The 23,493-nt window shown below is 37.2% G+C and overlaps 3 protein-coding genes across 5 annotated transcripts; all 3 read left to right on the forward strand.

Annotated features, from left to right (window-relative positions):
* Window positions 1-8,867: 8,867 nt before the first annotated feature.
* Window positions 8,868-11,872, forward strand: LOC109814320 (Acyl-CoA N-acyltransferases (NAT) superfamily protein). 3 transcript variants are annotated; one of them, XM_020378720.3, is made up of 4 exons: window positions 8,868-9,026; window positions 9,228-9,382; window positions 11,096-11,221; window positions 11,462-11,872. In XM_020378720.3, the coding sequence occupies exons 2-4, from the start codon at window positions 9,229-9,231 to the stop codon at window positions 11,677-11,679; spliced, it is 498 nt and encodes a 165-aa protein (XP_020234309.1). In that variant the 5' UTR covers window positions 8,868-9,026; window position 9,228; the 3' UTR covers window positions 11,680-11,872. The 3 variants fall into 3 exon arrangements, with proteins under 3 accessions (XP_020234309.1, XP_020234311.1, XP_020234312.1); XM_020378722.3 differs by having other exon boundaries at window positions 8,875-9,026; window positions 9,110-9,382; XM_020378723.3 differs by having other exon boundaries at window positions 8,950-9,109.
* Window positions 11,873-17,357: 5,485 nt separating this feature from the next.
* Window positions 17,358-19,038, forward strand: LHCA3 (PSI type III chlorophyll a/b-binding protein). Its single transcript, XM_020378749.3, has 3 exons — window positions 17,358-17,622; window positions 17,714-17,775; window positions 18,265-19,038. The coding sequence occupies exons 1-3, from the start codon at window positions 17,479-17,481 to the stop codon at window positions 18,878-18,880; spliced, it is 822 nt and encodes a 273-aa protein (XP_020234338.1). The 5' UTR covers window positions 17,358-17,478; the 3' UTR covers window positions 18,881-19,038.
* Window positions 19,039-20,177: 1,139 nt separating this feature from the next.
* Window positions 20,178-23,103, forward strand: LOC109814360 (transmembrane 9 superfamily member 12). The gene is made up of 2 exons (XM_020378769.3): window positions 20,178-20,335; window positions 20,679-23,103. Exon 2 carries the CDS (start codon window positions 20,738-20,740, stop codon window positions 22,721-22,723), a length of 1,986 nt encoding a protein of 661 aa, XP_020234358.1. The 5' UTR covers window positions 20,178-20,335; window positions 20,679-20,737; the 3' UTR covers window positions 22,724-23,103.
* Window positions 23,104-23,493: the final 390 nt, after the last annotated feature.

Raw genomic sequence — 23,493 nt, forward strand, 5'->3', positions numbered from 1 at the left:
AAATAAAATTACATTTGTTTATTACAAACCAAAAACAAACACATAATTAAATTTGAAAACTATCACCACAAACATGTAAGAAACAAATATTTAATTTATCGCTATCAATAAATATTTTAGGATAATTTTATTATTAATTTAAAAGTAAATTTATATTTCTTATTATTAATATTAAAATAATACTTTATGTTCCGGTATGCCTAAAAGTCTCACATCACTTAGGAGTCGAGGCTAGTTTATAAACACCCTTCCTCCTTAATCCACCGAGGCGTCTTTTCAAGGACAAAATTGTAACGGCCCAACGAGCGCTAAAGCGGACAATACCTCGGATGCGGTGACCCTAACAATGACAGCGGACTTACGGTAGGAACATTGGCGTTAGAAGGAATGCCTGGAACAAGGTCCGCTGGCAGCGCGCGCCACCTCCTTTTTCACAGCGGCGGCCGTTCCGGCAGCCGCTGCCTTACCCCGTGTCTTGCCCTTAGCAGGCGCGACTCCCCCCAGCCATAAAGACGACAAGAAAGACCCGAAGAAGAGTGGGGAAGAAAGAAAAAGAAAACTGCAGAAAGAAAGTACCTCTTAGAAAACAACCCTAACAATGACGGATTACCGGAAATGACGACCAAAAAATGAGGACGGAGAATGAGCAGAAGCACCGGAGAAACAACGTGTGCGAGAAGTCGAAAGAGTGAAAGATGAGCAAAGTGAAAAGGGAAGAGGCGCGAGGGAGAGAAAAGGGCTCTTCCCAAATTCGAAACGGTCACGCCACGTGATGGCCAAGGGGCAAGTCTGACGCCACATTAATGAAAGGGGATCTCGCTCCGGTTGAGATCCGTTATCTAATCATATCATATCTGATCTCAGGCCCAAGGCCCAACGCAACCCTAATCTACACTAAGGTACGTGCATTACTTATACGAGACTCATATTCACACAAACCTTAACTTTAGCATCAGAGTCTCTTTTGCAGGTACCACCCCCATCTCTGGAAACACCAACGGACCAGCGAAGAAGGCTCACCAATCTTACTCGGCAGATCATCTCTACGGCAGATTTCCGGTAAGAATACTTTCATTTATTTTTTATATATATAAATGAAGGAATATTGGAAACATTAACTATGTCCAACACATAAATTGTCAATAATAAAAAAAAAAGATGTATTAACGAGAGATTAAATGAAATGAAGTTAATAAAAGAGTATAAAAAAAATAATATATGTTTCATTAATTTTAAAAACAAACGTGGGTGACAACGCCTTGAATAACTTTGGTGAGAGGGGATTTGGCAATTTTGTGAGTTACCAGGAGAGAAAGTTATTGCTTGAAAATTATGGTAGCATGAGTATTAGCAATAATATCCATGCAGAAGTAATGATGCTCATTAATTGTCCATGATATAACTTGTTATCACCAAAAATATGTAGCATATTTGGAGTATGTCAAAGGATTGATAGCAAAAGATTGGAATTGTGTTCTCAAATATTGTTTGAGAGATAACTCTGGTTTCTCTGTTTTTTCTTTTCTATTATCTTTTCTCTCATTTGTAACAAAAAAAATGAAGAATATGTAAATTTAGAATAAAATTAATATTTCTAATTAAATTAACTAATTTCTTTAACTTTGTACTTGAAAGAATGAAATTAAAATATACAATAATTTAATTGAAAATAATTAAATTTTAGTCAAACATAAAATATTTTTGGAATATTAAGTTTTGTTTCCGTAATTTCCTTCTTTCTCTACGGACATCACATTTGATATGTCATCATTGTAGCTCTTTCCTTTTTTCTTTAAAGACTTGAACACATTTCAACTTTTCTTTTAACTAAAAACACAAGTTCATTCATTGTCATTGCATACCCACATACAGAGGCTGTTACGCAATGGGTTAGGACTACTTGAGTATGCATGACTTGGCCTCATCAACCACCAAATCAACTTGTTTTTTCTTCAACAATACCATCTCTACCGCATTGAGTTAGCCATCGACCCACTATTTTATTTTTATCATGGAATGTAGTATTGCATCATCTAAGGTTGGAGATATAGATGAATACATGTGTTTTGTTTTTGTTACATAAACATGGAAAATCGAAAATTTTTAAAATCTCACTTATATTATTAACATTTTTCTAAATATTTTAGTATTTAACTAATTTAATTATTTATATGTAATACCAATTAATCTCTTTAAAGTATCCTTAGATTTCTTGTCAAAACAACTTTCAGAGTTCTTTTATTCTTGGTATATATACTTAATTCATTCATTTCTCCCTCTAAAAACTCAAACTACTCATTATTGATAGATGGGAGAGAGGATTTGGGGAATGCCGATGGATAGCCAACCACTGCCGGAGCCGCCGGATGTGGGCGTTGGGGGAAGCAAGATGAGCCAGTCGATGACATTCAAGGAGAAGGTTCTGGGTGCCCCGGCCAAGCGGGCGGCTGTTCGAGATCTTATTAAGGAGGGGGCTATGACGTTGGAATTTGAGGGTGGAGATCGGTTGCTACCCAAGTTTAGCATCACAGCACCCACCTTTAAGCAGTTGTGTGAACCATGGGAACAGTGTCTAGTGATCAAGCTACTAGGACGAGATGTGGGGTTCTTAACCTTGCGGGACAGGCTGCCTGCCCTGTGGAAGGTTCAAGGAGGTATCGAGTTGCTGGACGTGTCACATGGTTATTTCATGGTGAAGTTTGATTTGGAGGCGGATAGAGAACGGGTCATGCACGGGGGACCTTGGATGCTCTTTGATCACTATCTGATTGTTAGACCATGGTCCCCAGAGTTCGTTGCCTCAGCAACGAAGGTTGATAGTACTCTTGTCTGGATCAGGTTCCCAGGGCTTGGCGTTATGTTCTATGATGAGAGTGTTCTTCTAACAATTGCATCTGCCATAGGGAAACCAATCAAGGTGGACCTTAACACTCTGAACATGACACGGGGAAGGTTTGCACGGGTCTGTGTAGAGATAAACCTCAATGAACCAGTCGTAGGGAGGTTCTTCCTCAATGGTGTTTGGTATAACGTGGAGTATGAGGGTTTACACTTGTTGTGCTCATCGTGTGGTTGTTATGGACATGTTCTACGAGACTGTCTAAAGGTAGCTAGGCCTGCGGTAACGGCACACGAAATGGGAGAGAAGGAGGCGGTGGAGCAGCCGTCAGGGGACACACCGCAGATGGATGACCCTACTGCCCAACAAGGAGAACAATCAATTCCGCAGGATCAGGGGGATCTCACACCAGATCCGCATGGAGACTGGTTGATTGTAAAACGTCGAAATCGGAAGCAGAATATTGGGAAACCGTGGAGCAAGGGTAAATATTCTCTTCATAATGGGATTGCGAATGGCAAGGAGAAGAATCCGGATATCCCGAATTATCCTACGAGAGGCATTCAAGTTCAGGGGGACTCACGTGCGGGTTTTAATAAACCACGTGAGGTGCTCGTAACCAATACTACACGTGAACAGGAACATGCACGCAATATATGCAGTACCGACGTGGGCCACGGGAAGAACATGAATGAAACTGCAATGGGACCCAATAAGGAGAACAAGAAACGAAGCAGAGTGGAGACCCCTGGTGCTCGTCCACGGTCCGTGCTGGCTGGTGGAAACATGCTGTCCGCGCATGTAAGCTCCCCTCTCGGTGACCCATGTGAAACGCAAGATGGCGTGACCCTTGGTGATCGACCACGGCCCATGCTAGCTGGAGGGAATACGTTGGTTGTGCATGCAGGTTCCTCCTTTGGTGATCCACGTGTTGCGCAAGAGGGAGTGGTAGGGGACGTGGCTATGAGGTTGATCTCCAATGTGACCCAAACCGGTTGCACGACCCAAGGTTTTCATGAGTTAGAAGTTCGTGGACAAGCAATAGTGGGGACGGAGGATTCTATGCAGTTTGACCAGCCATTGGAAGAGGAGGATATGTTGGAGTGAGTTTCTTTCGTGTCTTGTTTATTCAATGATGACAAACTTTAATATATTGTGTTGGAATATTCGAGGGGCTGTTAATGCCAAAGGTAAAAGGAGGGTCTCGGAGCTAGTAAGGCTTCATCACCCGTCTCTTTTTATTGTATTGGAAACCCATTGCCAGTTTTCTTCGGTGGAAGCTTTTTGGAGGAAGTTGGGCTATAAGTTGTGTTATAGTAGTGAGGCTACGGGGCACTCCGGGGGTATTTGGGTTTTGATGGAGATGTCTTGTTCTGCTACGACCTCTGAATTTGCCTCTCACTCCCAGGCCATTTCGTTCACGGTTGTTGAAGGAAACAAGAGCTGGGTTTGTACTGCCGTTTATGCTAGTCCTAGGGTGGACCTCAGACAGCAGGGCTGGGCTCATCTTCGGGAGTTGGGGGGCAGAGTTACAATGCCATGGTTGGTGCTTGGGGACTTCAACGAAGTTATGCTGTCAACGGAGTGTAGGGGTGGCCGTTTCTCGATGGCAAGGGCATCGCAGTTTCTAGAGGTTTTGAATGATTGCAATCTACTCGACATGGGGGCTAAGGGCCTTCGCTTTACGTGGTACCGAAATCATCGTGGGTCTGTGCTGGCAAAGCGTTTAGACCGAGCAGTGTGCAATGTTGCGTGGCAAGCAATGTTTCCGGAAGCATACGTTGAGAACCTGTGTAGGGTCTACTCTGATCATTGCCCTCTTTTATTGAGACGTGACGACTCAAGGGACAAGTCTCAGGATCGACCTTTTCGGTTTCAAGCTGCGTGGGCCACCCATAGAGATTTTGAGCGAATTGTTAGAGAGGCGTGGTGTCGAAGTACGCCGACCCTTGCTAATGGGTTACGAGCTGTTCGAGAAGATGCTACAAAGTTCAACAGGGAAGTGTTTGGGAATATACTTACCAGGAAGAAGGCGCTCCAACGACGTCTTAAAGGGGTACAATTACAACTTGAGTTAGGCGATTCAGAGAGCCTAGCACGCTTAGAGAAAACTATACAAGCGGAGTTGGATGAAACTTGTCTTCAGGAGGAGTACCTATGGTTTCAGAAATCTAGAGAGAAGTGGGTGAAGTTTGGGGACCGTAATACGTCTTTCTTCCATGCTCAAACACTCGCGAGAAGACGGAGGAATAAGATACAAGGGTTGTTTTTACCAGATGGGTCTTGGCATACGGATCCGGCAGTCATGAAAACGGAGGCAGTCAGATTCTATAAGGAGCTTTTCTCGGGTGATAACGAGCAAGGGCCTCTAGATATGCTTACTGGAACTCCACCTGGCTTGGGAGCTGAGGCCCAGTCTGCCTTAACTGCCCCAGTCACGAAAGAGGAGGTTCGTCGGGCGGTGATGAGCATGAAGTCGTTCAAGGCACCAGGGCCGGATGGATTTCAACCATTTTTTTTCAAACAGTATTGGCCTGTAGTGGGGGATGAACTATGGCATACAGTGAAGGACGCCTTTCGGTTGGGGTTCTCGGACACATCGCTCGTGGAGACACAAATGGTGTTAATTCCTAAGATAAGTCATCCGGTTAGTCTCAAAGATTTTCGTCCTATAAGTTTATGCAACGTCGCCTGGAAGGTTATTTCCAAAGTCATTGTGGCTCGTCTTAGACCTTTCTTGCAAGGCGTCATTGGTCCTTTCCAGGGTAGTTTTATCCCTGGGAGGGGGACTCGTGACCACAGTATCATTGCTCAGGAAGCTTTCCATTTTGTTCGGAAAGACGGCTCAGGTGGGGGTTCCTTGGCCTTGAAAATTGACCTTGAGAAAGCATATGACAGGGTCAGGTGGGAGTTCTTGGAGTCTACGATGGTGCAGTTTGGTTTCCCTACGATCATAATTCAACTCATCATGTGGGGATTGAAGAACTCGTCCATCTCACTACTTTGGAATGGAGGTTCCTTACCGTCCTTTGTTCCGTCTCGTGGCCTGCGGCAGGGAGACCCATTATCTCCATACCTGTTTGTTTTCTGCATGGAGCGGCTAGCCCTTAGGATATCTGAGTTGCTCCAGGAGGGTCGGTGGAAACCGATTCAGCTATCGCCTGGGGGGCTACCGCTTTCACACCTTCTCTTTGCGGATGACATTTTATTGTTCGGTCAAGCTTCCGAGGACCAAGCTTGTTTGGTGGCGTCAACCTTGGAGGAGTTTTCGCGCTCATCAGGCTTGAGAGTTAATCTGACTAAGTCTAAGTTTGTGAGCTCTATAAGGGTTTCTCAGAGGAGGATTGATTCGTTGGAGGGACTGCTAGGGATTAGTCATACGGCTCGGATCGGGAGTTATTTGGGTGTCCCCATGACGCATGGTCAGCCGAAGTGCGCAGATTTTTCTGATGTGATGGATAAGATCCAGGGCAGACTCGCGGCTTGGAAGTCCAAGCTCCTCAATAACGCAGGGAAGCTGTGTCTGGTGAAGTCTACCATCTCCTCTATTCCCATTTATATCATGCAGTCATTGTGGCTTCCTCAAGCAGTGTGTAATAGAATTGATCAGGCTTGCCGTCGTATGCTCTGGGCAACGGCGGATAATACACGATTTTGGTCCCCAGTGAGTTGGGATGTTGTTACTCAACCTAAAGAGTCAGGTGGCCTAGGGGTTAGGGAGGCGCGCAGGGTGAATGTATCACTTCTTGGGAAGTTAGTTTGGGATCTGCTTTCGGCCCCGCAGAAGCCTTGGGTTCAACTTCTCAGCAGCCTCTATCTACATGGAGACTCTATCCTGTGTGCTCAAAATAAACGGGGTGCTTCTCCAATCTGGTCGAGTATTATGAAGGCCCTGCCTTCACTCCGTGAGGGATTCCAGCCTCATCTTGGTTCGGGCGCCTCATCACTTTGGTACACGGATTGGTCAGGTAATGGGCTTTGGTGTGGGAAAGTCCCTTTTGTTCACATTGCGGACACTACCAAAACGGTTGCCGACTGCTGGAGTAGTGGAGAGTGGCGTTTCAATGCCTTGTATACGGTTCTTCCGACCGAACTGATAAACTCGGTCCAACAGTTGAGTGTTGTTCAATCCCCTTTGGGGTTAGATCACTTTGTGTGGGGAAGTGATATCTCAGGTTGCTATACAGCGGCATCTGGATATCGTTTTCTAACCCCAGGGTTGGAAGCGGAGGGGGATGCAGTTTGGAAGAAGCTTTGGAGGATAAGGATCCCTGAGAAGATTAAGTTCTTTCTGTGGCAATGCCTTCACTCAGCCCTCCCAACGAATCAGGTTCGGGCAGATAGGAGGTTGGCCGAGTCAGGTGCATGCTCGCGTTGCTCGTGCCCTCATGAGACCATTCTACACGCTCTTCGGGATTGCCTATATTCGCGAGAGGTGCTCACGGCTGGCGGATGCAGTGTGGGGTGGTCCTTCTCTATAATGGATTGTTTTCAGTGGATAAAGGGGATTGTCTTGCACAAGGATGCTATTCCGATATCCATCATATTGTGGTGGATTTGGCGCTTTAGGAATAACATGGTGTTTAATGATGAGCTTTGGCAAATCTCGGCGGTCCGTCGGAAGATGATACTATCTATGGTAGAGAACAGTGTGTATAACGCTAAGAGGCGTTTATGGGTGGAGCAAGCCCTTTGGAGGCCTCCGGAGCACCCATGGGTCAAGTTAAACACAGACGGGAGTTGGTTGAGTGAGACTTCTGCTATGGGGATGGGTGGAGCTATTCGTGATTGGGCAGGTATGTGGCGGGGGGGCTTTTCGCGAAGCGCCTTAACTGGTGATGCGTTACGTGCTGAGTTGTTGGCTCTGGAGGAGGGTCTCTCGATTTGTTGGAAAGGTGGGTTTCGGAAGGTGAACTGCGAATGTGACTGCCTGGGAGCTGTTAAGTTGTTTCAAGATCGGCCAACGGATAGGGATTATCTGCACAAGCACTATGATGTTATTCGGCGTGTTCAGCGATGGCTAGCCAGGGATTGGGTAGTTTACGTAAGTCATATCCCTAGAGAAATAAATTCAGTAGCTCATACGCTTGCTAGTTGGGGTGTAAGGAACCTAGGTTCCAATGTATTTTGGAGGAGTCCTCCAGATTTTGTTTTGTTTCCGTTAGGGAGAGACTCTATGTCTTGAGCTGTGTGCTTTGTTTAGTTTTCCTACTTTACCAAAAAAAAAAAACTACTCATTATTCGGATTTTATATCTACAACAAGAATCACCGCTGCAACTCTTAATCAAAGCATAACACGAATGTTTATTTTTATTTTTTTGTTACACATAAATGTTTGTTTATGTACTTAGTATCTTCCAATTGGTAAAACAACTCCATGAAGTGTAATTTGAAATTAGTGGTATGAATATTCTAAATTTTCATTTTAAAAAATTACAGTTATAGGTAAAGATGATGCACCCCACATTTAAAAAAAAAAACAGTATATGTTTAATTTACCATTGAAAATCTACAAAATTAAGGGTGTATTTGAGTTACCATCCCATGGAATGTAACTCACTTTTTTTTAATCTATCAATGTTGTTATTTCTTCTGATTTGTGCTTTAGAATATGCAAACAGACATTTGGTGTAGTTATATCAACAATCCAAACACACACTAAGTTAAACACGAGAGAAAAGTTGAAATATTCTCAATTTTAATTTTTAAAAATTTACAATTGATATTTATCTTAATTTAAAAATTATTAAATTTAAAATACTTATATTAATATCATGTTTTTCCATTTATTTTTTTTATTTTTTGTAGACAAATATATTTGTTTTAGAATTATATAATTTTTTATTATTTTAAAAATAATCATCATTTTTTTGACAGATGGAGGATTTTTAAAAAATAATTTGTCATGTGTACCTCACCCTCTGATTACACACAAGTTGATAGTTATACACATACTAAGAATTGAGGGACGTTAGATATCATATTATGGAAAATAAAAATTAGAATAGAAATATTTGTTTTAATTTTTGGCGAAAAAGGAGGTATAATGTAAAAATAGTAGAAAAAAGGTTGGAAGAGAAAAATGAAGTTGTGAAAGGTCAAAAGAATCCCGGAGGCTCTATTCTAGGTTTTCTGTGTCGTCCACCGCCACGCCACCCCTCACTCGCAGATTCAAACGTTTCCGAGGTCAGTCTAAGCCTCGAGGCATTTCACTTCTCTCTCTCTGTTTTCTGGGCACGTGTAGTTTGTGAATTTGATTTTAATTTCAGGTAGCTCTTGAAGAAGTTGGATTTTGGGATGAGGGGAAGATTCCAATTCCATAACCGTTATTCATCCCTTTCCTTCTCTGCTTTTGCTAACAATCTTTTTTTCTTCTTCTTTTTGTAGAATGGGTGCTGGGCGTGAAGTCTCTATCTCACTTGATGGAGTGAGGGACAAAAACCTGATGCAGCTCAAGAAGCTCAATCTTGCTCTTTTCCCTGTTCGTTACAATGACAAATACTACGCCGATGCACTCGCTTCTGGCGAGTTTACCAAACTAGGTTCTATTCTCTGCTTCTTTCCACTTCCATTTTGCTCCATTCTGCATTCTTTTCACATTAATCGCTCTTCCCAGCTGTTACATCTACTGGCTTTATGCTTACCTTGTTAGTTTTTTTCTGGGGAATCAAATTCAAAATAATTCTACTCGGGATTCATTTCAAATAAATAAATAAAACAACAAACTCGCGAACCCACATTTGATACAAGTTTCCTTTTATTTGATGCCCAAGCATGATCGTGTGACAATGTTTATATGTTGTTGTTGGCTTGTATAATAACCCCTTGAGGTTTTCTTGAGCTATTGCACTTGAGTTTCTGCTCGGGTTGCCTTTAGCTTCCTTCTTTCTGCACATATTAAAGCTCAAGATTCTAATTCCGCTGTAGTAACCTATAACTAATAATTTATTTTATCCGAAGATGTTTTGCCGTTGTGTATTGCGATTAATCATTGCTTACACTTACCGCTCTCTAGACAATGATTTTATTTAATCTTAAGAAGTGATATATCTATTCGCTAAAAAATAAACCACGCTTCACTTGAGTCATTCATAGCAAAACCCTTTAAATTTTGATTTATCCTTTTTTATATTTGTATAAATCAATTTGCACTTGATTTACTTTTGTGATTGATCTGAATTTCTTGTGCAATTCAGAACTCCTATTTGCTACCTTTTGCAATATCCTTCATGCAATTTGTTTTATCTTGGAGATTTTTATTCTGCATATATAAAGGGTTTCAGCCTTTCTAACTTTTTAGATTCAAACATATCCACTCCCTTCCCCTAACAATGGGGAGATAAAACCCTTCATAGGATAGTCCTCTTGGTAGATATGCTCAGTGTTGTCAAAATTGTTAGAGAGATCAAAGGATCCCCTTCTCACTCCCTCGTGCACTCTCACTCAATTAACACTAACACTAACCATACTCTAATCTATATTTGGTCTCTCTGGTTTCTGCATTCTGCCTCCATTGTCCATCCTGCATTCTACCTCCAGCTCCATAATATCTGTTTCTGCCTTCAAGATTCTATATTCATGCTTTACTGCCTTCAAGCTTCTGTTTCTCTACCCATGCTCTCTGTTTTAGATTGCTATTAAGGATTACTTATGTTATTGACTTATAACAAGTAGTATGTAACCTTATGATTATGAATTTTCAATTTTAGCTTAGTTAAATATTGTGAATTAGGTGTTATTTTCTATGCGTGCGTATGTGCAAATATAATTTTGCATTTTCAGCAGAATCTTATAATTCATGTTACGATCCTGGGATGTATGATCTTCTACTCGCTTCCCAATCTTAGGTAGGATCTTCATTTTGATAATATTGGATATGCTGATGGTTTGGGGAGCTCTTTCAAATTGATTTCCCCCCTTCTTTTTCTGCTTTATTTAAGGAGGGTATGTGATCCCTCTTTGCTTTGATAAATTTATTCGCACCCAAAAATTAATGTACGCAGTCATCTTTATCAAAATAAAACACAAGATGTCTTCAATACTTAATAACATGTTGCATTCATGTGCTTCTGAAAGGTCTTGGACTTGAGTGTTAGTATGCAAGCATAAAACATTACTTTAACCAAAACTATTTGATATGTGCTTTTAGTTTGCTTGACAATATGGATGATACACAAAAAAGGGATGGGTATATGGGATCTGTAGAACGTGTCTAACACCAGCCCTAAGATTATTACTTTGTCTTTGTCTTTCAGCTTACTTTAGTGATATTTGTGTTGGAGCAATTGCATGCCGGCTGGAAAAGAAGGAAGGTGGGGGGCAAGTTCGGGTTTACATCATGACATTAGGTGTTTTAGCACCTTACCGTGGACTTGGTATTGGTAAGAAAGAAATTGAATTTCCCTTGTGATTGAAAGTTTAATTGATCATTTTATTCAATGATTTTGGTGTCGATACTTGTCTCAGTACTGGAAATACTGATAAATGGTTTGTAATAAGGTGCAAGCTTCATATTGGGAACAATCATTGTTTCAAAATTTATTGCTTCCTTTCAAGCAAATTGCATACGTTCTTTTACAAACTATGCAAGTTTTTTGATGTGAATCTTGGGGTTTATGCAGGATCAAAGTTATTGAATCATGTTCTTGATCTTTGCTCCAAGCAAAACTTTTCGGAGGTTTACTTGCATGTGCAGACAAACAATGAAGATGCTATAAACTTCTATAAGAAATTTGGGTTTGAAATTACAGAAACAATCCAGAACTATTATACAAACATTACACCACCAGACTGCTACGTTCTCACGAAGTATACTGTTCCAAGCACATCGAAGAAATAACATTTCAGCTAGTTATTTTAAGGGGAAGAGATAACAGATTGTTGCATTGTTTTATGGGTTTTGCCATGGATGTATGTCACTAGAGTTTTTCATGTCCAATGCTAGATTTTAAACAGTAAAGTTAGCTCAAAAAAGGAGCAATTGGAGGTCTCTTGGTAAGGTACTATTATGCTATTTTACCCGTTTTATCTCATCGTCCCCTAGTCTAATCATTTCCATCAAAATACTAAAAGACTTGGAAATCGGTACAAGAATCTCTAGAAACGATTATCCAAGATGGAGACGCACAGGATAAACTAAAAAAAAACACTTTAATATAGTAGTAAACTCAATTAGTTTACTTGAAGTTGCATTTTGTATTTAGCTCTTGCGCCCTGAATTTAGACTTTCATGATTTGGGGCCAGAAAATGTCTCGTTAACAAATTATCAATTATAGGTTATCAGGGTCTCTTTCTATGTTGGTTGCTCAGGGATGTAAGCGCATACAGATAATCTGTGAATGTAAACTAGTCAAAATTGACTCGTTGAGTTTTGGTTGGATTGTTTTGGTGTTATCACCTAACTTGATTCAGTTATATAATAATAATTATATTAAGTTAGTGTGATTATTTGCTTAAAATAATATTTTGTCCTTGTTTGGTAATGTGTATTATATATCAATGTTAGTTGTTTGAATTGATAATTATATAGTTAGTTAATAAATTTATTTTAAAATTTAATTTGTATAATTTATTTTATTGGTTAATAATATTATATTTATAATAAGATATCAAATGATTTAAATTTATTATAAAAATTTAATTTCTTTTTTAAAAAAAATGTAAGTTTAATTATGTTAACATATAAGACTTAACTCAATTCAACTTGATCGTGATCAGGTTAGATTTAAAAAAAAAAACATAAATTCAGTATAACTTGGTAAATTTTGATTGAGTTGAACAGATTCATCAAAATTCGGTTTAATCAAACTGGCTTACACTCTCTGTCGTGCAACTGCAATAGCCATCGTACTGAGGCCTATGTCCTTTTTTTCTTAGAAGGGCGTTAGCACCGTGGGCTTTTAGTTGTTTTCTTGTTTATGGCTGAATGTCCATTGTATAGCTAAGACAATATGTGTTGGACTAATTATGAATATGTTTTTAGTCTCTACAAGTTTACTTATTTTATTTTTTAGTTTTATAATTTAAATTATATTTTTTAATTTATATATATATATATATATATTTAATCTTTATAATTTAAGATATATACTTTTTTAATTTGTATATTTACAATTTCTTTTTTAATTCTTTTAGTCTTTATCATTTTTTTTTATCATCTTAACAATAGGTATTAAAAGTGAAGATATAAAAAAAATACGAAATTTTAAAAAATCTAATTTAGTGTAATTTTAATAACATAAATTCAATATAGGAAACACAATTGAATAAATATCTTTGTTATTTTAATATAAATGAAACTGTTAAAAAAAATTAAAAGATTAAAAACTTATAAATATAGGGTCTCAAAATGATTGAAAAAGATAAATATAAAGACTTAAAAGACTTGTCTTTTAAATTATAGAATTCCAAAGATAAAGTAAATAAAATTGTATGAACTAAAAAAATATTTTAACCATGAAAATATAAAACATTCCGAGCAACTTATATCCGATGTTAGAAATATTAACAAACCGAGCATAACATGAGGTTTAACTATTGACCTAACTGTAATTTGTATTTATATTTTATTTTATATGCGTGATTTTGTGTTTTTAGTTTGCATCGTTTATATTTAATTTTTAATTTATACAATTAAATCCTCAACCAAAAATTTCATTCAACATATAATTAAAGTGTAATGTAAGTGTGATATACCATTTACTTTTATAGGTTGGCAGAAAATGTCATGAAATCGTATTTATTTAGTACATATTTACTTCTTTCTGTTACATGCCCACGCCTATTTGGCATTCGAATAACAAAATGTTTAAGAAATTATATTTATTAGAGATGCTCACGATCCAATCTTGTATTATGTTTAGAAGAAAAGTTATTCAAACTAAACATAAAATAGTGGTTCAATTTGATATTGTTTGAATGTAATATCATGGTTGAATCAAGTCAATTCAATATTTTGCAATCGTTTATTTTATATAATTTTATTTATGACTTCCAAAGTTATTTTTAATTTGATAATTAGAAAAAATAAAAAAATTAAATTGCACTTTTTATTTTCTTATAATGTTAAATCAGTAATTTTGGTCTCTCAATTTTTTATTTTGCATTTTTAATTTTTGAAATTTAAACCCTAATTCCTAAATCCAATATTTTATAAAATATAATATTTTGATTCTTTAGTTGAATATTGATTCATTAATAGTTAAAATCAACATTACTAATGATATGACATCTAATAGATGACATAATAATTAAAATTTAATAATTTTAGGCTAAATTTATTTTGGTTCTCATTTTTATCTTAAAAAGGTAATAAAATGGGGTGAAAAATAGATTAAAAAAAATGAGAAGTACAAGTGCAATTTAGTTTAAATATTAATAATTGTGCCATTTAGTTAATATCAAATTACGACTAATGATTAACATATGAAAAATTTACGAGATGATCAAAATTATAAATTTTATAAAATTAAAGACTAAAATTGTGAAATTAAAAATAAATAGATTTAAAATTACAAATTTAATATTATAATGAACTAAAAGTGTAATTTAATGTTAAAATAATAAATTGTCACAACTTAAATCCAATAATTAAGTCATAATCAATCTTTTCACATGACATTTACATAATTATAATTCATGAAGTAATAAGAAATAACAAATGATAATAATTACATTACAGGCTTTCTATTAAAAAAAATTATGTACACATCATTCTTAGTTAATTTTTCATCTATATAAATTACAATGAGAACATTAAAATTTGAAACTAAAATTTTGTAGACATTACTCCAATCATAAATCCTAATTGATTTTAGTGGTTAAATAATTCACAGTTAATTAGGTATTGAGGTTGTTGAGATTTCCGTTGAAGTACTTTTGTTATAATTGAAATTTAGTTTAATTCCATCAACGGTCTCAAACACGGCAAGTATACCGGCCGTTCAAGTAGTAAAAATATCGTATCCACAGAGATTAGAAGGTAAAATAAGCATTTAATGACTATTCGTGACTAAAGAATGATTCCAAATTGTAGTTCGTCATGTATATGAATCGAAGAGCATGACTACTGGAATGAAAGCTATAAATAAATAATGGTTTGTGAGTGGAAAAGGGTAGAAATGGTAATGGTTTTGTGAGGTTGTGGGGTCAGATTTCACCGAACGTAACACTAATGTATCCTTAATCTCTTGTTAAATTCATTGCTTAGTCAACCCAATAGTTTACTCAAACCTAATCCCTTAGAGAAAGAGCCTAGGTGCGGATATTGAATATCAATCCCTTGAGTACCCAATATCTACACCTGCATTACGGGCTAGGGTTTAAGACTACTAATGGGTCAAGCTCTATCCCTAGATACAATCACCACTAGGCATATGTTTCAGAACTAGTTTCAAAGGTTATTTTCCAATACCCATGGAACCTTAAATCATGCAAAGGGTGATCAATCCAAAGCAAGCATTAAGCAAAGAAACAAACACAACAATGAATGAAATAACAAATATATAATATCATTGAAAACGTAAGGATTGGTTACATCTAACCCCACAAAAAATGGGTGAAACCACTCAACAAAGAGGGTAAATACAAAATAGAGATGAAGGGAGAAATGAAGAACCGAAGGAAAGACCCACACACGAACGGCTTCAAGCTCCGAGAATCCCTTCCACAGCTCCCAAAACGCGCCCAATGTGTGAATGAGGGAGAAACCCTCGAAAATGGCTTCAAATACGAGCCTGGGAGGTCAGATTAGGGTTCTGCGCCCGGCGCATAAGTTGTCGCGCCCGACGCATAGTCTTCTGAGCACTTTCTGCCTCGTTATAAGCCCGGCGCAATTACTTTTTACGCCCGGCGCAGTGTCTTCCAGAGACTTTCAAGCATTCTCTGCCTTAGAGCGAGCCCGGCGCAATTCTCTATTAAGCCCGGCGCAATTCGTTCCAGAGAGTATTGAGGTACTCTCTGCCTCGATCACGCCCGGCGTGGTGGAGTCTCGCGCCTGGCGCATGTACAACTTCCAAAAGTCCACTGCTCTGTTCTTCTCAAGCCCGGCGCAGCGTCATCTTACGCCTGGCGCAGACACTCTGCTCTGCTCCTTGGCTCCTTATGTTTCCAATCCAAAAGATCTTCAATCCTCAAATCTCTAGCTCAATACCTGTACAAAAAATGAGGTGGATTAAGGTATTGTTAGATGAATTTGGGTTAGTTATATCTGCATACAAAATGAACCAAAAAGAGAACAATTATATTGCAATGGTTCAAAGGATGAGTGGAATTTGTTCAATAAGTCTAATCCAAAAAGAGGTAAAATTGAGACTTAACAGAGGTATTTTCTCATTCTATTATTTTAGTAAAAAAAATATAAATACAAAAATTTAAGACATGAATGTATTACGAGATTTTATGAGTTATAATTTTTTTTTTATAAAAGTATAATGTGTGTTTAGTTCAATATTTTATCACAAGGATTGAAAATTGAGTCAAATTGTAATAATTTTTTTAAAAAAAATATTTCTTTATATTTAATTTTTTTGGTTTAAATTATCAAGAAAAAGGTATTGGATTTTTTTTTAGATTTTATAGATCAATTACTAATTTAAAATGGTTTGATTTAGTTCTAAACATATTTAATGCAAAAAAAAAATGTAACAATGAATAATTTCATATAATTAAGACACAAAAGAGAAGTAATGGAAATATAAGGTAAAAATAGAAAATGAAATGAAAAGAGATAGGAAAAAAAACTATGTCTATGTAAACATCAACCTCTATTTTGTATGAAAATATTTTTTTTTTAAATTCTTTAACGAGAAGATTTCGAGGATTTTTTTAACTTCTTATCTAATTTAATTTTTATTTATATAATTATTTATGAACTAAACTTTAATATTTTAAAATTTATTAATAAATAAAAATAATATTATGTTATAATATAAATTATTTATCATAAGTCTAAAATATATTTTATATATTTAAAAATATCTATTTATATAAATTTTAAATATAATTTATATATTTAAACATAATATTTATTTATATGTATAATTTATAATAAATTTTAATTATATATAATAAAATTTAATTTGGACATTACACAAATTAAAATACCAATTATTATATAATTTATTATATAAACATAATGTCTTAAAATAATTTGTATTGGCAAAAGAAGAAACAAAGATGATTAATTAGACATTTAACTGTTACACAGATCCTAGGTGTTTTATTTATGTCAAGTGTTGCCTATGCTAAAATTATTTCATGCAAGAAAGATTTATACTGAAAAAATTCCACGTGGATAAAATAGAGAGAATAGAGAAGAGAAGACATTATCCACAGGAGTTGGGGTGAGATTACATGATGATCATGTAGCAACGGCAGTGGGAAGGAAATAATATCCCATCCCTTATCGGATTCATGATATTACGTGTATAAAGCTGGTTGGAGAACTAGATCTTAATCTCATCCTCGCTACATTGCGCCATTCAATATCCACCAGGAGTTCCACACTGCTCGTACATGCGGGCCAAACTAGTGGCCAACCGTGTTCCACCCTTTGGCTTATTAGTCACTGCCTTAGATATCATTCATTCCTAACCACTGAGTACAACAAACTCTCTTTTGCTGCAGCAGAGCCAAAGCATGGCTGCACAAGCTCTAGTATCTTCATCCTCTCTTACCTTCTCAGCCGAGGCTGCAAGACAGAGTCTTGGAGCAAGATCACCTCAAGGGTTCTCCAGAAAAGCCTCCTTTATTGTTAAGGCAGCTTCGACTCCCCCTGTCAAGGTCTCTTCCTCTCTCACTCATTGTCTTTTATGTTGATGTCTGTCTTCATCTACAACTATACTGAAAAAACTCTCTCTCTTTTCGAGTTCAGCAAGGAGCAGACAGACCTTTGTGGTTTGCATCAAAGCAAAGTCTTTCTTACTTGGATGGCAGGTAACTTTCTTCATAATTGATTATATAGGATAAACTTCTCTAAAGAAAAATATTATACCAGAAGAAAGTAAAATAAATTCAGTTTTTGCTGAGTTAAAATCAACCATGTACCTCAACTTTTGAACAGGTTAGAGCAAAGAGTTTCCATGAAAACTAAATTGCATGAATTGATTTCAATTTTAATCACAGAACAACAACATAACACTTTATTTAAGTTTTGTCCTTTTGTTTTAGTACAAAACTTAGTTACAGTACCGATAGGCATTGTTGGTGTTTTTTTTTTTTTTACATCAGAATTTTGATAATATGTGAAACTAAAGGTTATAACAAGTATAAAAGCACATTACAAAAGTGAAATTTCAATTTTGATGACTAAGGATACTGTATCTAAGTTACGAGGCTAATTACCTAATATTACATCAATACATCATGTTTATCTGCACTTCAGTATGTTGGCATTGACTTTATTTGTCATGATTTGCATTGCAGCCTACCAGGTGACTACGGATTTGACCCTCTAGGACTTTCAGACCCTGAAGGAACAGGAGGGTTCATCGAGCCAAAATGGCTAGCATATGGTGAAATCATCAACGGTCGGTACGCAATGTTGGGTGCAGTTGGTGCCATTGCACCTGAAATTCTTGGCAAAGCCGGTCTGATCCCACAGGAAACAGCACTCCCATGGTTCAAAACCGGTGTGATCCCACCTGCAGGAACATACAACTACTGGGCAGACTCCTACACACTCTTTGTGTTTGAGTTGGCGCTAATGGGGTTTGCAGAGCACAGAAGGTTCCAAGACTGGGCCAAACCTGGCTCTATGGGGAAACAATACTTCTTAGGACTAGAGAAGGGTCTTGGAGGTTCTGGTGAGCCAGCTTACCCTGGAGGACCCTTCTTTAACCCTCTTGGCTTTGGCAAGGATGAGAAGTCCTTGAAGGATTTGAAGCTGAAGGAAGTGAAGAATGGAAGGTTGGCTATGTTGGCAATATTGGGTTACTTTGTTCAGGCTCTCGTGACAGGGGAAGGACCATACCAAAACCTCCTAGATCACCTGGCTGACCCTGTGCACAACAACGTCTTGACCAGCCTCAAGTTCCACTGAATGTATTATATGTTGTTACATATTCTTTACTCCCTTCCTCATCTTTCAATATCCTCCTCTCTGCTCTTTGAGACTGGACTGTACCATCATGTCGACCTTTTGTTCCTTGCTGTGGCTCTGTAAGAATTGACATGTAAAACAACTAGAGACATTCGACATCTTCTCTTCTCTTTTTGCTCCTTAATCTTTTATTTGAGCCTTCTCTCACAAGAAAGAATCTTTACATAATTAATCTAGTTAACATCGGATCTGGCGACAATGTAGTTGAACTGGAATGAATCCATCCAAATACACAAATGTGCAACTTTTAAGGCAATAGCTTAACTAAACGGATCAGGATTCTCAGTTCTCATCGTCACAGTTCTTAAACAAGGCCATAGAAAATGCCATCTATTATCTATATCAATTTACACAACAATTTTACATTTTATTCTTTTAATATAGAGTCAAAATAATAAATTTAATATTGAAATACTCCCACTCATAGTATGATACCAAAAAAAAAAGTTAATTGAGCGAATATATATCAATAATCATTGCTAATAGTGAAATGTATACAATAGCAATCAGAGCAAATTTTACCCGAGTTGGTGACGCATCAAAATATCTTAAGAGATGATTAGCTTCGACACTAATTATTTATTGGAAACAAAAAGATATATGGACAGGTAAGAAAATAAATGATTATTGGATTGTTGGATATAATTAATGTTTAAATTATGTTTGGAGTTAACAAAGAACTTGATTGAATATAAGTGTGATAGCACAAGATGAATGTTGGGACTAAGCTCCATGATGGCCACTCAGCGTTTTAAAGAGTGGAATAAGGTGCTTGGTAATATTAAAGTCAGGGAACGCAAGATCGTGGGTTAGTGTGTTTCAATTATGACTTGAAAACTTAATTTTCAATTATTTTTTATTTTGAAATTTGATTTTAATCAAAAGTAAATTGAGTAAATTAATTTACTTTTAGAAATTCTTATTAGAAAATTATTTTGATATGATGAATGTTATTAAAATAATGCTGATAAAAACACTTGTAAATGTATAATTATTAAAAAAAAGAATTTTTTTAATTGATATTATTAAAATATTTCTAAAATTAGTACTATCAAATAAAAATAATTTTATTTCAATACAAATATAGACCAAAATTTAAGGAACACACAAATAATAAAATATTACTTTGATAATAACAGTCAAAATTAAATTACAAAGCTAATGAGGAAGAAAAATATAAAGCAGGCCGGGCGATGCACTAAAGGGTCCAACGATTCACAATTGGATGGGCTTGAGTGGGCCCAAACGCACAGCGAGTAAGTATCACTTTCACGAGCGAGTAATTTCTCGTGTTATTTCCTTACATCTCCATCTCCATTTCCATCTCCATCTGCATCTGCATCTGCATCTGCTACGTTGTGTTGAGCATTGAGATCTGTATCGCCAAAATCCATGGTGATGTCACCCTTCCTTTCCTCTCTAACCATATCTCTTCCTCTGCATTTTGCTATGTGTTGCACATTATTGTTCTGTTTGATTTTTGTTGCTGCTCTTGCTCCCGCATCCATTAATAATTTTACATTCTTCGTGTTTTCATCATTGGTGTTATTTGCTATTATATTTGACTCTTGTAATCTGATTCTCGGTTCTTAAGCCGATCTGCGTTGCTTTTTTCTTCTCTGTGATTCACAACTAATGGATCTGATTTCAAATTGTTGATATCACGTGCTTGCATTTTATTGTTATTTTTTTTTATAAATCTCTGGATTCTCATGTTAAATTGTTTATTCCATTGTAGATTTCGTGTTGAATGCATCGTCAGAGTTAGGTTATTTTTCGACATTTGCTTGCTGATAAATGGAGGTGCCAACTAGGAGAAAACCGTTGATCTACTGGCTTTGCCTTTCCGTCATTGTCAATGTGTTTGTTCAATTCAGCAATGCATTTTATCTTCCGGGAAGCTACATGCACACTTACTCAAATGGAGATCAGATATATGCGAAGGTTAATTCATTGACTTCTATTGAGACTGAGCTTCCCTTCGGCTACTACACTCTCCCTTATTGCCAGCCCCTTGGTGGCGTAAAGAAAAGCGCTGAGAATCTCGGAGAACTCCTCAGGGGAGATCAGATCGATAACTCTCCCTACCTTTTCCGAATGAATGTTAACCAATCAATCTACCTCTGTACTACGAACCCCTTGAATGAGCACGAGGTAAAGCTACTGAAACATAGGACTCGTGATTTGTATCAAGTAAATATGATCCTTGACAATTTGCCTGTTATGAGGTTTGCCAATCAAAATGGGGTTAAAATCCAGTGGACGGGGTTCCCTGTTGGGTACACACCGCCTGATGGTAGTGCAGATTACATCATTAACCATCTCAAATTCACAGTCTTGGTTCATGAATATGAAGGAAATGGTGTTGAAATCATTGGGACTGGGGAGGAAGGTATGGGCGTTATTTCTGAAGCTGACAAGAAGAAGGTATCCGGATATGAAATTGTTGGCTTTCAGGTTGTCCCTTGCAGTGTTAAGCGTGATCCTGAAGCCATGACAAAGCTTCATATGTATGACAATATCTCTGTGACAAACTGCCCAGCTGAGCTAGACAAGTATCAACCAATAAGAGAGCAAGAGAGGATATCATTTACATACGAAGTTGAGTTTGTGAAAAGTGATATAAGATGGCCATCACGTTGGGATGCTTATTTAAAGATGGAGGGTTCCCGGGTGCATTGGTTCTCCATTCTAAATTCACTTATGGTGATTTTTTTCTTAGCTGGTATTGTCTTTGTCATTTTCTTGAGAACTGTTAGAAGGGACTTGACAAGGTATGAGGAGTTGGACAAAGAGGCACAGGCACAGATGAATGAGGAGCTTTCTGGATGGAAGCTTGTTGTGGGTGATGTATTTAGAGAGCCTGATCATCCAAAGCTTCTCTGTGTGATGGTTGGGGATGGAGTTCAGATTCTTGGAATGTCTGCTGTTACTATTGTTTTTGCAGCCTTGGGTTTCATGTCACCGGCTTCCAGGGGAATGCTACTAACAGGGATGATAATTTTATATCTTTTCCTGGGAATTGCTGCTGGATATGTCAGTGTACGTCTATGGAGAACCATTAAGGGAACTTCAGAAGGGTGGAGATCGATTTCCTGGTCATCTGCATGCTTTTTTCCTGGAATTGCTTTTATTATTCTAACAGCACTGAATTTTCTTCTCTGGGGCAGCAAAAGCACTGGTGCTATTCCCATTTCCATGTATTTTGAGTTGCTCTTCCTCTGGTTCTGCATTTCAGTGCCACTTACACTCATTGGAGGATTTATGGGCACAAAAGCTCCTCAAATTGATTATCCTGTGCGAACTAACCAGATTCCAAGGGAGATTCCTGCACGGAAATATCCATCATGGCTTCTTGTTCTTGGTGCAGGAACTCTTCCATTTGGAACCCTTTTCATTGAGCTTTTCTTTATCCTCTCCAGTATCTGGCTTGGGAGATTCTATTATGTATTTGGTTTCCTGTTGGTAGTTCTTCTATTGCTGGTTATTGTTTGTGCTGAAGTGTCAGTGGTTCTCACATATATGCATCTTTGTGTGGAAGATTGGCGGTGGTGGTGGAAGTCATTCTTTGCTTCAGGCTCTGTTGCTCTTTATGTCTTCTTGTACTCCATTAACTACCTGGTTTTCGACCTTCAGAGTTTGAGTGGACCTATCTCAGCTATACTTTATCTTGGCTATTCACTGCTCATGGCCATTGCAATCATGTTGTCAACCGGAACCATTGGCTTCCTTATGTCATTTTACTTTGTGCACTACTTGTTCTCATCAGTGAAGATAGATTGAAGTTCGCTTTGCTATCTCTCACCAACTAAGCAAAATGCATGCTGGAAGAGGAATTTTTCTTAATCGGTATAACATTTGCTTAATTCTTTTGTAGTTTGATTTCTTTGCAGCATATTGAGTGGGGAAATAGATGCCTTGCTGATTGCAGTAAATAGTTGTGATCAATTTTATGTTGCTATGCAAACTACAGTTTGTTCCCCTTTCAACATGTCTATCGTAAGTGGTTTACTCATTCAACTAGTGTTTGGTATCATTTTGTTTCATGTGATTTAGTTTTGTCAAGTTTCTTGAGGAAGTTGTAATTGCAGAGATTGTCTCATTCCTTATTCATTCAAATACTGATTAAGAAAAATTAAATGGATACTTCTAGATTTCTTCAAGATTTCCATGGTGCTTTCGAGTGTTCAAGGATAGCCCTTTTCATTAACTTTATTTATTCTTAGTTATCTTATCTGGCTTGGTAATATATATATGCAGTTGCTGACTGCTTCATACTGATAATACATCTTTGTCGCAGATGTGAAAATTTAAATAATTGATTTTAGTGTTTCTTTATTTTTTTTTATAAATTTTTTTATGTTGAAGCCTATGGAAAAATATTGGAGACGGTTCATTAGTCACTCTTCAATGGAATTATAGATCCTGTGATTTTTTGGTATGGTTGTGAGATAACAAACTCCTGGCTACGCTAGAAGCAAAAGAAACAGAGCAACCTTTGTTAGAAGTATCTTTTGTTTCTTCAAACTACTATTCTCTTAGCCATGCTCTTC

Source organism: Cajanus cajan, chromosome 9 (assembly GCF_000230855.2).
Source record: "Cajanus cajan strain Asha chromosome 9, NIPB_CcT2T_4, whole genome shotgun sequence".
NCBI lineage: Eukaryota > Viridiplantae > Streptophyta > Magnoliopsida > Fabales > Fabaceae > Cajanus > Cajanus cajan.